The 16,082-nt window shown below is 35.4% G+C and overlaps 1 protein-coding gene across 1 annotated transcript in view; it reads right to left on the bottom strand.

The window, feature by feature from the left end:
- Positions 1-16,082, bottom strand: part of CFAP47 (cilia and flagella associated protein 47) — a 356,049-nt gene that overhangs the window by 326,195 nt on the left and 13,772 nt on the right. The window contains exons 5-10 of the mRNA XM_063457869.1: positions 11,969-12,107; positions 8,825-9,050; positions 7,159-7,313; positions 5,342-5,469; positions 4,644-4,876; positions 3,132-3,321 (exon numbers count right to left, since the gene is read on the bottom strand). Coding sequence (XP_063313939.1) covers positions 3,132-3,321; positions 4,644-4,876; positions 5,342-5,469; positions 7,159-7,313; positions 8,825-9,050; positions 11,969-12,107 — 1,071 coding nt within the window. The remainder of the gene's footprint in view (positions 1-3,131; positions 3,322-4,643; positions 4,877-5,341; positions 5,470-7,158; positions 7,314-8,824; positions 9,051-11,968; positions 12,108-16,082) is intronic.

Here is a 16,082-nt window from a genome sequence, read left to right as displayed (position 1 = left end):
GCACAGAATAATCAGCTACGTGCCTACAAACATAGCTTTAATATCAATTACATGTAAAATAAAATACATTTTTATTTCTTGTAAGTGAATTGACCCAATACGTTTTATTTGCTGTAAGTGAATGTAATAATATCACATACATAAAGAAGAAAACAAAATATAGCATTTTCTTGTGAGTGTTTTTCAATATTTTTTTGTAATTCCTACTAGTACATCCTAGCATGCAAATTAAGCCCTGCGCTCAAACTCCCACTACTCATGGGCATCAGCAGTGACTATAGTACATATCAGCCCCAATACATATACAATAAAACAAAGAACAAGGTTACCTGCTCACTATCCCAAATCAATGTGCACATTTGAATAACATTTAGTGTCACTTCAATGTCCATGTTAGTGTAAACTAACCTGTCATGTCAAGTCCACTAGTGTTTGCTATATGTGAAAACTGCAAATTGAGTAGTAATTGTAATAGACTATATAACTCAGGATTATGGTGTGTAAGGAAGTGATTCATAGCAAAAGAAAATACAAATCATCTCAAAACATTCACCCGTTACCACCCAAGAGATATACCACTATAAAGAAACCTTCTTAAGACCTTTCTACATCACATATTTTGGTTCACCACTACAATACATTTAATTAACAAGGGACAATTTAGCCAAAAATACTCTCAGAAACATCATAAGACTTTGGTTATAAGGTTTAATTAGAGAGCAAATACATGGCTTAGACCGTGAACATTTAATGATATTAAAAAGAGTTTTAGTATTGCACAGGGAGTTTATAAAATGACATGCTGTAAAAGGATATTTAAGCAAAGAACAAAATGGTTTAAATTAGAGAAACAATATGAAACCTCAGTTCTATCTCATGAAGGATGTATGGGAACTAAGTATAATTCTCCTTAGCCTTGCTTTTGTTACTGTGTTCACTGACACAGACACTAAAGCTGGAGGGCCATTCACTATCTGATGGTTTGCATTGTCACGCCCCAGGAGCATTATTCAATTTCGTACTATAGAATATTGCTATTAAATGTGACTTATGTAGTGGATGCACAAATTGGTCATCATGTAGAGGCAGTATGGCTGAATACAGCACGAGAAGAGTTTAACTTGATTTTGTAAGAATGTGATAGATGTCAGGAAATTTACAACATGAATATCTCTTTAAAATCTGTGACCTCCAACCAATGTTCCTCTGCCAGGTGTGAAGTCTTACACATTCTGCCTGAAAGTCTAGCATTATTAGATTAGCTGGCTAACATACAATTTGCCAGTATTTTATCATAGATACTGGATCCTTTTCATATGCTATTCAAGTGACCATTAGCAGTCAGGGCAGAGGAGACAATTGTCTGCCAAAGAGTCAAATCCAGATAACAATAATAATAACCCAGAGATTAATAGTCATGCCTACTGTTTTACATATGCAGAATGGTGAAAGCACACCCTACAAAAGGAGTCTAACTATAGCTACTACACATTAAGTAGTTTAAAGGAACTGTGCAGTCTGCCATATTAGTTATAAATAGGAAGTGTCACTTGTCTGTGAAATTAACAAACAGCAACAAATTCATAGTTGTAAGATGCAAAATCTTCCATGTAGTTTGGAGTTTGCCTAAAACAGAAGAGGGAGGCCACTTAGAGTTATATAGGTACACCTTCCCTCTGTCTATCTATACAACTCCAGGCCAGCTTGGAAACTTGAAATTAATGCAGCAGGTATAAATCTTATGACATGCTAAGGACTAGTGTGCTTACTATGAACGCAATCTATTTTTGACAGTCGCCATTATTCCGTGCTGGAACCCCCGTGCAAATGATACCATTACTTTAGCTTCTACGTAAGTAATTAGGATTTCTGGTAATTCGTTATTTTTGTTTTTAACTGTTGTTGGTTTAAATAATGTGTTTGTCATCTGTATTTTGTATGCATTGTGACTATTTTATTTGTTTTTTGTTCATAATAAACATTCCTTTATTAAGTTCTGCTTTAGTCTGGTAAAGAATCAAGTTACAAGAGACCAATTAGTCATTTCAATTGTGAAGATAATGTGCCAAATAGTTTTTAGTGGGCTGGTAATTTATTTTGCTTGGGGGACCATTGCACCCCATTTATTAATTGTCATAGTGGTGTCAGCTTTTGACATTAAAGTCACCAAACACCAGACACTATACTCACCAAAACAACTTTAGCCTAATGAAGCCGTTTTAGTGCATAGATCATGCCCCTGCAATCTCACTGCTCAATTCTCTGCAATTTAGGAGTTAAATCACAATGACTATGTCTACAGGCAAACAAAATTGAACACCAAAGTTTTTAAAAGCAATAAACGTCTAAAACAGCGTTCTGCCGCTATGTTGACACATCCAGGATGGTCACCATCCCCCGCTGTCTCCGGAAGTCGGAAACAGCAGAGATTATGTGACCGTGATCTTATTACTGCCTGCCGTTGTCCATTTTCGACTCACTTAGTTGGTTATGAGCATTAATACAGGACCGTCATGTAGGAAACCTCTCATTCTTTCCGACTCAGCTATTTTTGTTGCTTCAATCAGTATTGTGCTTATATCTGGCTTCACATAGGAGGGAAATAATATGTTTTTTATTTTGTTTTGCCTTGTAGATTAGTGGTATCTGAGGATAGTTTTTTTTTTTTTTTTTTTTAAGATAAACAATGTGTGATATACAAAAATATTTGTATATCACACATTGTTTATAAATTACTTGGGTTGTATTTTCTTTTGTTTTCTTGTAAAATTTAATTAGAAAGCATTTTATTTAAAAATACATCAAATAAATTAAAAATGAGATTATTCTGCTCCTAAGTACTACAACCTGTTTATTATCTGTAGAAATCAGTGTATGTATACAAAAAGGTGTGCTAAGGTGCCAAAACAAAATTTAGGGGTTGCACAATTTTGGTACACTATGTCAAAGGGTTCCACAGTAAAAATACTGCAAACAGTGAAAATGTGATGATGCGTCCTTTAAATTAAGTGAAATGAACAACAGTAAAATACACATGGACATCATACCCGACCTAAAACCAAAAGGGGATTATCAAACAAGCCAAAGGATTATGGATTTTCAGTTTCACCACTTACAACACCAAAGCTTACCTGGATTGATTTTCATCACAATTTTCTTTGTTACAGGTTTGCATATAGCCAAAAATGTAAGCCGTTTCTGATGAAAAGCTTTTGTTTTCAAAGCTGGCAAATTATCTTCTGAAGTTGGGCCCAAAATATCTACCACTTGTTTCACTTTAAATGTTCCAACTTGATGTGGTATAAATGAAAACATCACATCCTGGTGAAATAAATGGACAGTACAATAGTAGAAGATACAATACACACAAGATTGATTGCTATATTATTCCTGCTACAAATTGCTCTTAGAGAAAATGCCTTCAATTTCTAGAGCTTTTAGCTACAGACAGACAAAAAATGTTTGCAATCCAAAAGATGCAGGAAATAAAACTATAATTCATTGTATTTTCATAAAGCTGAAAACCATAGTTTGAAGTACAAAATACTTTGAAAGCTGTAAATCTTCTTTCTTGCATTCTATGTCATGGGAAGCTATGATTTATTTAGTACACTTGCCCTCTGAAATATGATTAATTTGAATATTTCATTTGAGATGTAGATTATTTTTGCCAAAAGGTACTGAAATTAGTGTATTAAAAAAGTCTCCTATTTATTAAAAAAAACACACAATATTTTATGGGTTTTTTTTTTACTATATCATTACTCAACTGCATATATATATAATTTGATGGTATTGTTTTTACTTTACCTTTGGAACAAAGCCTTACAAGCAAGTACTATTTTCAAGGAAGGTGTTTATTGGTGAATAAAATGTCAATTAATAAAGGCCGATTGAGTGCTAGAAGAGGTAAGACATGTAATGCAATTATGTATATATAAATATTAAAATGCAATTTTTGTATATATTTATCAGGCACTTCAAGTTATGCTTTGGATATTTAAGGAAAATATGTATCTCTACATAAATCACATAAAGGAGGGTTTAATTTAAGGTCATAACTGTTATTGATTAGCCATGATGACCAAGTTCAACCTCGGAAATACTTAACACAAAGGTTTCATGGAAAATGTGTGGGTACCATTTCAACACCTGGTCCAACTCAAAACAAAAGTATCCACTCTGCTCTCAGTATATACATCGGTCTTTCAATGCCAAGAGCAACAATTTCAGAATATACTACAAAGATGTACTGGAGGATTTTGTGCATAAAAATTATCCCTAGCTTGCTCTACCGAACGTATGCTTGTTGGGCATTAACACTGGCATTAAAGTTGAAGGGAGATATCTAGTATGGAAATATCTAATTTTTTTAAAGGAACCACTCAAATGGAAATTTGTTTTAAAGGTGTAACAAGGTTAATTCATAAAAGTGCCAATTTCTATTGAAACCTGTAATTAAAAAAAAAATTAAAAAAATAAAAGGACGCACTCTTCACACAAACACACTTCAGCAAGCTAAACTGTTTTAGGTGTTTGGATTTTTTTCCTTTAAGAGAGACTCCTGATAACTAATATGTGTAAAGCTGAGTCTTTAATGCCGATATTTATCACCAGTGAATATATATCACTTTTTTACATACCAGAGATTTTCCAGGCTGTATTTTTGCGTTTGCTGGAGAGATATGAAAATGGGATATTTTGTGAAAGCTAAACACCACAGGGAGGAATGGTGATTCATTTTTTAGTGAACATAGAATATCGATCTGTTCCCCGATGAAGCATTCCTTAAAATTGTACACTGTTCCTGGATTGAATGTTAATGCAACAGGGAACGCAGAGCCTGTTATAGCCAATTCCACATGTTTCTTCTTTTCTGTAATGCATATAAAAGAAAATCAAAGAAAAAATTATGTAAGCATGAATTGTTTTCCTCTTGTAAGGGAACAATGGCTAATAGACACAATTCAAAAAATATAATAATCAAAAGATATAGGAGAAGATGTGCATAAAATATAATATATACCAGTTTGGGGGGAATAATACAGTAGAACATGTTAAAATATTCAGAATCCATTCACATATAATAATTAGAGAAAAATCAATGTAACCCATGGCAAAGCGGCAGGAACTAAAATACTACACATTGCCAACAAAGTACGGTACATTGTTTTGTGGAGTTTGCACACAGTGGCATACTAAAAATGAAGAGTACAGTTGAAATAGATTGAAAAGGATTTAAAAAGACAAGACAACAACATAATTAAAAATCTAGTTACTATAGATGAAATTAAAGTTGGGGCTTGCTGTTCTCTAGCATCTAGAAGTGTTCCAAGTTTACCGTTATTGCCTGTGTTAAAGTCTGTCTGTAATTGAAGAAAACTACTTCCTCCCGGTTCAAACCTCAAAAACAATGCATAGTCCTGCTGAGGTGGAAGCATGTCAGATTTGATGTCTTCAGTAAACTGTCTGTAAATATAATACTTGTTAGAATTTATTTAACATAAACAATTTGTAAGCTTCCTGAAAACCCCATATCCTATGTCCGTTACACTTGTTAGACATTATATATAATAATTAAGATAGATTTTTTTTACATATAAAGATCATCGTAAAAAGATCACACAGCAGGTCTCCACTTAGGAAAAGTAAAATGGGTCACATGACATAGTAGAAAAGAACGTACAGAATAATATAAATGGGAAAAATATTGGTGGAGGTGGAAGAGAAATTAAAAAATTCTGACAAAGAAAATGGTTACTGATGGGATTAACGCTTAGGAGAAGTTTAGGGAGAGTACTGATTTGGAGGAAAAATATGTGAATGTGATGGGTTGGAGGGGTATGGTTGTCAAACAATTAAATGGATTTGGAAATATTGGACACTAATGCCTTACAAAAAAATTGTAATAGTAAAATACCGTATATACTCGAGTATAAGTCGAGTTTTTCAGCACATTTTATGTGCTGAAAAACCCCCACTCGACTTATACTTGAGTCACTGTCTGTATTATGGCAACTTACATTGCCATAATACAGACAAGGACGGCCGGGCTCATTACAAATCCGGCGGTCCTGTTGGGGGCTGGCAGAGAGCTGTAACTTATCTTTATAGCAGCTCCTGTCAGCTCCCTTCTCCTCCGTTCCGGTCAGCTCCCCTGTCAGCTCCCACTGCAAGTCTTGCGTGACTTGCAGTGGAGCTGACAGGGGAGCTGTCAGGACCGGAGGAGAGAGAAGGGAGCTGACAGCAGCTGTAGGAAAGGTAAGTTACAGCTCGCTGCCAGCCCCTCTCCTACACAGCCCATCCACTGGACCACCAGGGAGGGAGAGCCCCCCTTCCTGGCCAGCTAACAAGAAGGGAGAGGGGACGAAAATAAATAAAGATTTAAATAATACAAAATAAAATAGAAATAATAATATTAAAAAAATATATTAAAATAATAATAATAATAAGTTTAAAAAAAATAATAAAAATGCCCACCCCCCACCAAGGCTCTGCATCACATACACAAATACACTCTGCATAACACACACACACTGCACTCATATACACACACACACTGCACTCATACACACACACACACACTGCATTCATACACACACTGCACTCATACACACACACACTGCATTCATATACACACACAAACTGCACTCATACACACACTGCACTCATACACACACTGCATTCATATACACACACTGCACTCATACACACACACTGCACTCATACCCACACTGCATTAATTTACACACACACTGCACTCATACACACACTGCACTACTCATACACACACACTGCACTCATACACACACACACACTGCATTCATACACACACACACACTGCATTCACACACACTGCACTCACACACACACTGCACTCATACACACACACTGCATTCATACACACACACTGCACTCATACACACACACACTGCATTCATACACACACTGCACTCATACACACACACTGCATTCATACACACACACTGCACTCATACACACACACACTGCATTCATAATATACACACACTGTAAATAAATATTCAATTAATATAATTTTGGGGGGATCTAATTTTATTTAGAAATGTACCAGTAGCTGCTGCATTTCCCACCCTAGTCTTATACTCGAGTCAATAAAATATAGAATAATACACTCACTTGGGACTGAAGCATATATTGAGAGTAGTCTTAGAAAAAGGAAGCAGCACACCTTGATTGGGTAAACAAGAAATCAGATTGCCAACGTGTGCATCTCTTCTCATGTAATCTGTATTGAACAAGATGGCGTCTGTATTTCTGTGAAGATCAGTACCCTTAGAAGAAAAAAGACAGGTGTTAAAATATATACAGACCATGAAATAAAAAAAATCTAATTCAGAATCATAAGAAACTGAAATAAAAAAATAAGTAAAGTAAGAAAATATAAGCTGTTTTCGACCTGTAAAGCTAGTATTTATAGAGGTTGCCCAACATATTATTTTTCATGGGAGAAGACAATGAACTTTAAAGAGGCCCATTAATAAAATATTATAAAGAAACACAATGTTTAAGATGAAACATGATTAAACTAAATTAATTAAACAATAATGCTTTTCATATAGGAAACATAAAAAAGAAATACTTAACAGGCCACATTTACATTTATAAGCAATTTTTTGTGCGTGTAGCTGTGAGATTCACCCTCTATTCATCAGGAGTTATTTGAAGCATGCTTCAATGAAACCCATGTATAAGTATACTATGTCAATGCCATTTATAAGATTGATATGGGGATGTGAGCATGCGTTAAACTCTGTTAATTTTTCGTTTACGGGTTTCAGGACCAAACACAGGAAAGCTGCAGTGAACAACCACGCACTCTCCAAAGAAAACATTATCAGTATTAACCCTGATGACTGAAGACAAGGTAAATTATCAGGGAAGAAATAATATGAGTGCTAATAAATTATCTGTGTTCAAGAAAACCCTTTGCAATCTGTGATATTATGTTATTATCTTATTTTAGGTAAATGAGAGAAAAGGGCAATAGGATGGCATTTTAATGGTCATGTTGAATATTTTTCAACATTTTGCAGAAATAGCAAAGCATTAGATGCATTCTGATATTCAGGTTTGTGCCAAAAGGGAATCCCAGTGTTTTTGTTAAGGTAAAACAAATGGGTAATCTGATTAGTCTCTTATTATATAATTAGCATAATATGACCTCTCTGTTAGAGCTTAAAGGGACACTATAGTCACCAAAACAACTTTCTCACAGCTCAATTATCTGCTATTTACGAGATAAATCACATTGTTTATACTTCCCTACATGTGACTTACACAGCCTACATTTACACTTCCTGTAAAGAGTCATCTAATGTTTACACTTCCTTAATTGCAAATTATGTTTAATTTAGAACATCTTATATCTTGCTATATTAATAGCTTTCTAGACCCTACAAGAGCCTCCTGTGTGTAATTAAAGTTCAATTTACAGAGCAGGAGATAAAAACTTTTAAAGTAAGTTACTTCTGATTGAAAATGAAACAATTTTTTCATGCAGGCTGTGTTAGTCACAGCCAGGGGAGGTGTGGCTAGGCCTGTATAAACAGAAACAAAAGTGATTTAACTCTTAAATGGCAGAAATTTGAGCAGTGAGATTGAAGGGGTGTGATCTATATACCAAAACTGCTTCATTAAGCTAAAGTTGTTTTGGGGACTATAATGTTCCTTTAATTGTCCTCTGTGCTAATATCACACCTTCTGCCAATTTTATCAGTTCTAATGTCATAGGCATGCTTGTTCTACTCAGACTTTGTGAGAGATATGTACAAGATCAACCTACCATCTCTACACCAGGAGCATTATCATCTAGAAGAGAAACCCAGCTGAGTTCCTCTGGGCTATTGTTGTAAAGAACTGCTTGATGTGTCTGTGATGTTCCAAAGTATGTGGCTGTAAACTGAATGCACTTTAAAGGTTTACCGGACATATCCAATAACTCCAAATTTTGTTTGATTATATTCCCTTTGATTGATAAATGTATCTCATCGCGATCTTGGAGTTTCACCCTGACATAAAGAAAAAAAGATAAGATAAAGCAATGCAATACAATTAAAGATGAGAGCCAAATTCAGAATTACAGAAATCTGAACTACCAAATCCATAAACAATTAAAGCAAATAATTTGTAAACTCCCTATTGTTTGCTAAACAGGACCCTATGATTATATAAAACGAAGGTTTTTTTCAATATGGTTAAATTATAAGTTGTATTGGGTAACATTGAAGGCGTGTGCAGCAGCCTCATTGCTGCAACCTCAGAGGGGAGATCAGAGTGGCAGGGGCTGGGAAGAGGGGTGGGCCTCTCCCTGTAAAGCATTTCTACAGGCACCGAAGGACATTAGGGGCTTGTCCCCATTGCATCATACTCACAAATGGAAGATCAGGTGTCGCAAACGACAACACAACAGGGCCTTCTTCTGTTTCTCAATCGGTAAGGACTTCAACTCTAAGAGACCCCAAGTACACGGCTTGAGGATGCTGGCCTTTATACTGGCAAACTCCCTGCTAGTATCCCACATTTTCCAAAAGTAGATATCGGCAGACCAAGACTTTCCTTCATGTAGCACTGCTGCTTAAAGGAACACTGTAGTCACCTAAATTACTTTAGCTAAATAAAGCAGTTTATAGATCATTCCCCTGCAATTTTACTGCTCAGTTCACTGTCATTTAGGAGTTAAATCACTTTGTTTCTGTTTATGCAGCCCTAGCCACACCTCCCCTGGCTATGATTGACAGAGCCTGCATGAAAAAAAAAACTGGTTTCACTTTCAAACAGATGTAATTTACCTTAAATAATTGTATCCCAATCTCTAAATTGAACTTTAATCACATACAGGAGGCTCTAGCAGTGTCTAGCAAGCTATTAACATAGCAGGGGATAAGAAAATCTTAATTAAACATAACTTGCAATAAAGAAAGCCTAAATAGGGCTCTCTTTACAGGAAGTGTTTATGGAAGGCTGTGCAAGTCGCATGCAGGGAGGTGTGACTAGGGTTCATAAACAAAAGGATTTAACTCCTAAATGGCAGAGGATTGAGCAGTGAGGCTGCAGGGGCATGTTCTACACACCAAAACTGCTTCATTAAGCTAAAGTTGTTCAGGTGACTATAGTGTCCCTTTAAGTTATGAGCTCCCTTTTACTTAGTGAAAGCCATCTTGCCATTATTTGCTTCTATGTTTCTCTGTGACATGTTCTTTTTCATTTACCTTTTCTCGTACTTATCACCATGTGTGGTGTGTTGTGCTAAAATGACTGCGCATTCAGTGCCAGTGGTCTTTTCTCATATAACAGTTAAGCACGTTTTAGTCATCTTGTTATATTTTAATTTAAAATGAGGCTTCTAAGTTCCATATATGATAGGGAATGATGTTCTCTGTGTGACAGTAGCTTAATTCCAAAACGCTGAACGTGTATTACATGATCACGGTTTTGCATATACATTCATGTCACCACTGCATAACTGTGTTATTATACCATGTGCCTTAAAAAAAATGTGATTGACAAAAAACAGTGTACCTATGAGATCTGCCCAGTAGTAGCTGAAATGTGCCCAGAGGCAGCTAAAATGTACATTTTGATAAATTTAGGTCATATACTAAAGTCTGTTTTATTGATGCTTGAAGCAAGGTATAAGATAAGCATGTAGGTGTTTTTATACAAATTAATTATTAGATATTTCTAATTGAAAGATAATCAGATAATCAAGGCCATGTTGCTCTGTGGAATTAGTTTTCTTTCTTCTCTGCGGTGGTAGAAATAGTTGGAAAACCAAAGACACTAAATACATAAATTATCAAAAGAGGCACATGACTCTGGATATTTCCTAATTATTTGATTAACTTTGCAGGGTTTACTGCTCTAGAACCCATAGCCTTAGCAATGTTTGAGATATACAAAGTAGTCTTGCTCCATTAAAAGAACAATCTTGCTTAATAAGTCATTTAAAGATGTCGAACGATGGAAACCTATTATCCAAAAATGGCAGTATCAATCACTCAGCTTGATCAATCACTCAGCTTGTACATGTATCTACTTACAAATGGGTGAACTCTTTAAGTGGTGTAAAAAAACTACATAATGTACAATGCAATTTGGTTATGCTAGCATATATAATTGCTTCTCAAACTCTAATTTAGATGCATGTTTCACATGCTCCCTAAAACACATAGTTATTGAGTTTCCACCCTGCTCAATTTTTTCCCACTTTTACACTACTTGCATTATTTCCATTAGCTATGTACACATTTAGCATTTTTGATCAAATCCAACACGTTATAATATGAAACGGATGCTATATTTTTTTCTTTTCTTCATTTATAAGAAAAGCTCAGCACATAGCAATTTGTGTTATCTTACAAATATATTGTTCCTTAATCTGGGCCTTCTTTCAAACATTTAAGCTTTTGTCAAAGATAAAAGATGTCGTTTTCTTCAATACTTTGTTTCCTGAACTAGTGTTCCACATCCTGAACCAAGTGAATTGAGCTGCATCCACTGGTGTGGCTTAGAAAAACGCAGCTGGGCTGTAAGGATTTTAAGCCATCATAGTCACGGAACAACATGACATTCAAAACATGATACTTCACTCTTCAGTAAATACACAACCATAGATTTTCAACAACTTACAGGCAACTGATGGTTAAAAAAGGTTTATAAGCTATGATACGTGTGAATATTTCCTGTGGTTTTGCATGACTTCTAGTTCTGATGAGTTGATAAAAAGCTCTACGGGATAAAATGTTTTCACTGGACAGAAAACTGTCAAGCCAACCACATTCAAGTACATATTGAGAATCGTACTTTAAAGTTAAACAAAACATTGCATGTTGAAGTTAAATAAAAACAATTCGATAAATACAAAAACATTTTTACAGGTTTAAAAAAAAAAAAAAAAAAATACTGTCATTTTATACATATTACTTACTTGGCCAATAAATCAACTATTCGGGGTTTGTCAGCACACAATTCAACTCTAATTAACTGCTGACTTTTTGACTCCACTATTCCACTGCTTGGTGTAATGGTGATGGGAAGAGATCCTCCATATTTAATTTTGAAAGAACCTATTGAAACAGAATTTATAAATGCATTCCTGTATTACATTACAATGCTGCTAAAAAAAATAAAAAGTATAGTTTGTCTCATTGCTATAAGTTACATTTTAACACGGAAAATGTATCTTCATGGGCAAATATCACTCCTACTGTAGATGGCATAGATAGAAAGTGCTACATTTTAATGTAGAGAATTACATGTATCCAGAAAAAATGTTGGACATGCTAAGGGCTTGGAGATACGTTAGGGCTTGGAGATACGTACATAAAAATATATTGGGTAACATTCTACAGACACATCAGGATTATAAATGCAACCATTCCACGTCAATAAAATATTAAAGGAACACTATAGGGTCATGAACACAAAACATGTATTCTGTGAACCTATAGTGTTAAAACCACCATCATGCCCCTTTGACCCACTAAATTTAGCAAATATTACCTTTATGCCAGTCTGCTGCTGGCTCTGCCCCTGATCTGTCGCTTGGCTGACATCATCAAAAGTGATTCTCTGAGCCAATCGCAATGCTTTCACATAGGAAAGCATTGGGTTGGCTGAGCTTGTCAAGGAGGCATATCATGGGCAGAGCCGGGACAAGCCAAACACAGCCCTGGCCAATGCATCTCTATGGGGAAAGTTAAGTGTTTCCACGCAGAGGATGGAGACACTGAATGTCAGTGCAGAACTGTCCCAGAAAGCAGCCATCTGAGGAGTGGCCAGTGGAGGTATCCCTAGGCTGTAATGTAAACACTGCATTTTCTCCGAAAACATAGTGTTTACTGCAAAAAAACTGAAGAGAATGATTATACTCACCAGAACAAATACAATAAGCTGTAGTTGTTCTGGTGACTATAGTGTCCCTTTAAGGCTAGGATTGATATTTATTTGCCCTACATTTAACTCTGAGACAACACACATAATAGCACAGAAAAATGCATTTCAACAGATTATCTTGCACGGTATCTACCTACCCAAGTAGGTGTCTAGTATTAGAACTTGGACATGTTCTTCTATTGCCTGTTGTTTATATATTGTTCTATATATATTGTATTTTCTTATTTACCAATAGTAAAATGATATGCCTCACTTGGAGAAATCATTGTAAGTGGAATTAAACCTTGCAATTTTTTAATATGATTCTATTCCTTAGGTATCAAATAGGGCAACAAATTGTATTTCTGAACCTTCAGCCACGAGGAGATGCTTTGCACCTGCTTTTATTTCTGTTCTGCAAGAGCTCTGGCAAACCTATCTCTCAGCATAAAAATCAATGAATTCTTGGCTATTTCAAAACTGTATTAGGAACAGAGGGAAAAAAAACATTCGGATTTGAAAAGCAACAGTAATGATGTCTGGCATCAGTGTAACCTCCTGCAGCCTTATTTTTAAGAGACATCCAATTTACAGCTCTAATTGTCCTGTTAGAGAACCTTCAACTCTGCAAAAACCATAGCTGTCTTCACAGTTTTTACCAATTTAAATAGCAAAAGGGACATATTCCATCATCAATATTTGTCAGTGCTGTTTTGTAGAATGGTTACTACTGTTTTCAATGCTATTGTGTAAAGGTGAGGATATCTGTGACCATGTAATCTTATAATGTTTAGTGTTTTTAAGGACTTGTTAACAGGTCTTAAAGCATCCATGTTAAATTAAGCTGTAGTTTTTTGGGGGGTCCAGAGTATAGCTTAATGTTCCAGAGTTTAGCTTCGTGTTTTGCAATATTTTAGTATTAGATTTAAGCTGTAAAATCTTACAAGTGGGAGACAATTTAATTCAAGTCATAACACTGCCACCTAATTGATATTCAGGAGAAGTTTCAGTTTAAATATGTCATTTTTGTTAAAATATCACCACATTGGTAGCTCACAAACACTAGTTTTGTTCAAATTAACTACATGCTGCAAAGAGAGAGCATTGTTTCTCTCTCTCATAAGAAGAATGGAGGAAAAAAAGGCATGTGCATATAAATGTATGAACTATTTTAAACGCTACAAAAATATAACTATTCAGATCTTGTCTATATCCAGATAGCAAGACATAAACTATTCTACAGACATGGAGGATATATTATTCACTTAAATTAATTTGGGAATAAATACACACGTTTCAACTCAGTCTCATCGATCAACCGAACCCAATAACTGATGACATTTTTATTCCTATGCTGTATCTTATAGACCTGTCACTTCAATTTACTAAATAATGAAGTGCTCCAAAATATCCTTACATCTATGTTCACCCTTACTAAACATGTATGAGATGTCATACAGTGTGACAGTGTTGGTGCTCAACGTTTCTTCACAATGCTCCCTTTTAATAAACAGCAAGAAATACTAATACTATTAAGATGAGAGTCTGATCCCTGTCTCTCCCACTTCAAGATATGCAATTTGATCTATGAAGGGAAATGTTAATGTTAGCATTTTTTTGGTATGTTAGCAAACTGGGAATTAAATTGGCTCCTTGTGGTCCTGTCCTTTTAACCCTTCAAAGTAAAACATGCTGTTTTGTGGAAATTGCAATGTTTACATTGCATGATTGCAGGTTTAAATCCACCTCTAGTGGCTGTCTTCCTGAAAGCCATGACAGGTTCTTTCGTGACACTGACTGATTAAGACTGATGGGAGGCCTGCTGCAGTTGTATTATCAATCATAGCAAGAGAGTAATAGTTCATACTCTACATGACTATCATAAACGCCCCTTTTCCGCTAAACTCTTTCCTTAGTCCGGAGTTCAGGCACTCAAAGCCTACACCTAAAACAAAACCTTACACCTTAATCCTAGGTTTCAATTAAACATACTGTGTACTCCAGTACATTAACCACACTCTAACCCTGAACCCAATCATTCCAAACACCCGTTATACTTCCACTATAACAGTTTCAAGCTTGAATTCCTGACATTGACTCCCCTTTATGCTAACAACTTCTAGCAATATTTTCAACTCTTAATGCATTTACACAGCTGCATACACTCACTATACTCACAGTTTCAAACACAATGCATTTTAAGTAGAAATACATATATTTCTTGAAAAAATCCAAGTTAATTATTGAAACGCCGATGATTTGTTTGCAAGTTTGCAACACGCTGTTTTAATAAAGACAGCAGATTGTTTTGGACAAAGACCTGTGCGTGTTCTCCTTCATTTATTGCTCTATCTATGTATCCAGAGACTTTGAACCAGGGCAAGTATTACATATTGACAATGAGCAGAGCTACAGTTATATATATATATATAAATAAATAAATATATATATATATATATATATATATATATATATATATATATATATATATATATATATAATAAAATTATAAACCAAGAGAGGTGCACTAACAGGACCTTGTAATTAATCTTTGCTGCTTTATTGTACAATAGTATACTGAAGTGTTGTGTCAACGTTTCAGTCCTATTTCAGTTCTACTCAGGGCTTGTTTTAAAACCAGGTCTTAAAACAAGTCCTGGATAGGACTGGAAAGTTGACAGAACACTTTGATGTATAGCATTGCACAAAAAAGAAGCAAAGATATGCACACAGGCAAGGATAAGACTGATAAACTGAGTGCTGTGCCCATGTGGAGATATAATTTTATATATATATATATATATATATATATATATAAATATTTACAGTATCTCACAAAAGTGAGTACACCCCTCACATTTTTGTAAATATTTAATTATATCTTTTCATGAGACAACACTGAAGAAATGACACTCAGCTACAATGTAAAGTAGTAAGTGTACAGCCTGTGTAACAGTGTACATTTGCTGTCACCTCAAAATAGCTCAACACGGAGGGGCGGAGCCAAGCAACGGACCTGAATGGCCGCACGCCGAAAGAGCTCTCCAATAAACCAGCACATTGGGCCTGATACCGAGAACCCAACTGCGCAGAACCAGCATTAAACTGACCCACCGACTACCGCTAACGACATGGGTCGCAAATCTAAAAAACCGAAGCCTGACAAC

This window comes from Pelobates fuscus, chromosome 1 (assembly GCF_036172605.1).
Source record: "Pelobates fuscus isolate aPelFus1 chromosome 1, aPelFus1.pri, whole genome shotgun sequence".
Classification (NCBI taxonomy): Eukaryota; Metazoa; Chordata; class Amphibia; order Anura; family Pelobatidae; genus Pelobates; species Pelobates fuscus.
Note: the sequence above shows the minus strand (reverse complement) of the source record. Positions and strands in the feature narration are given on the sequence as shown.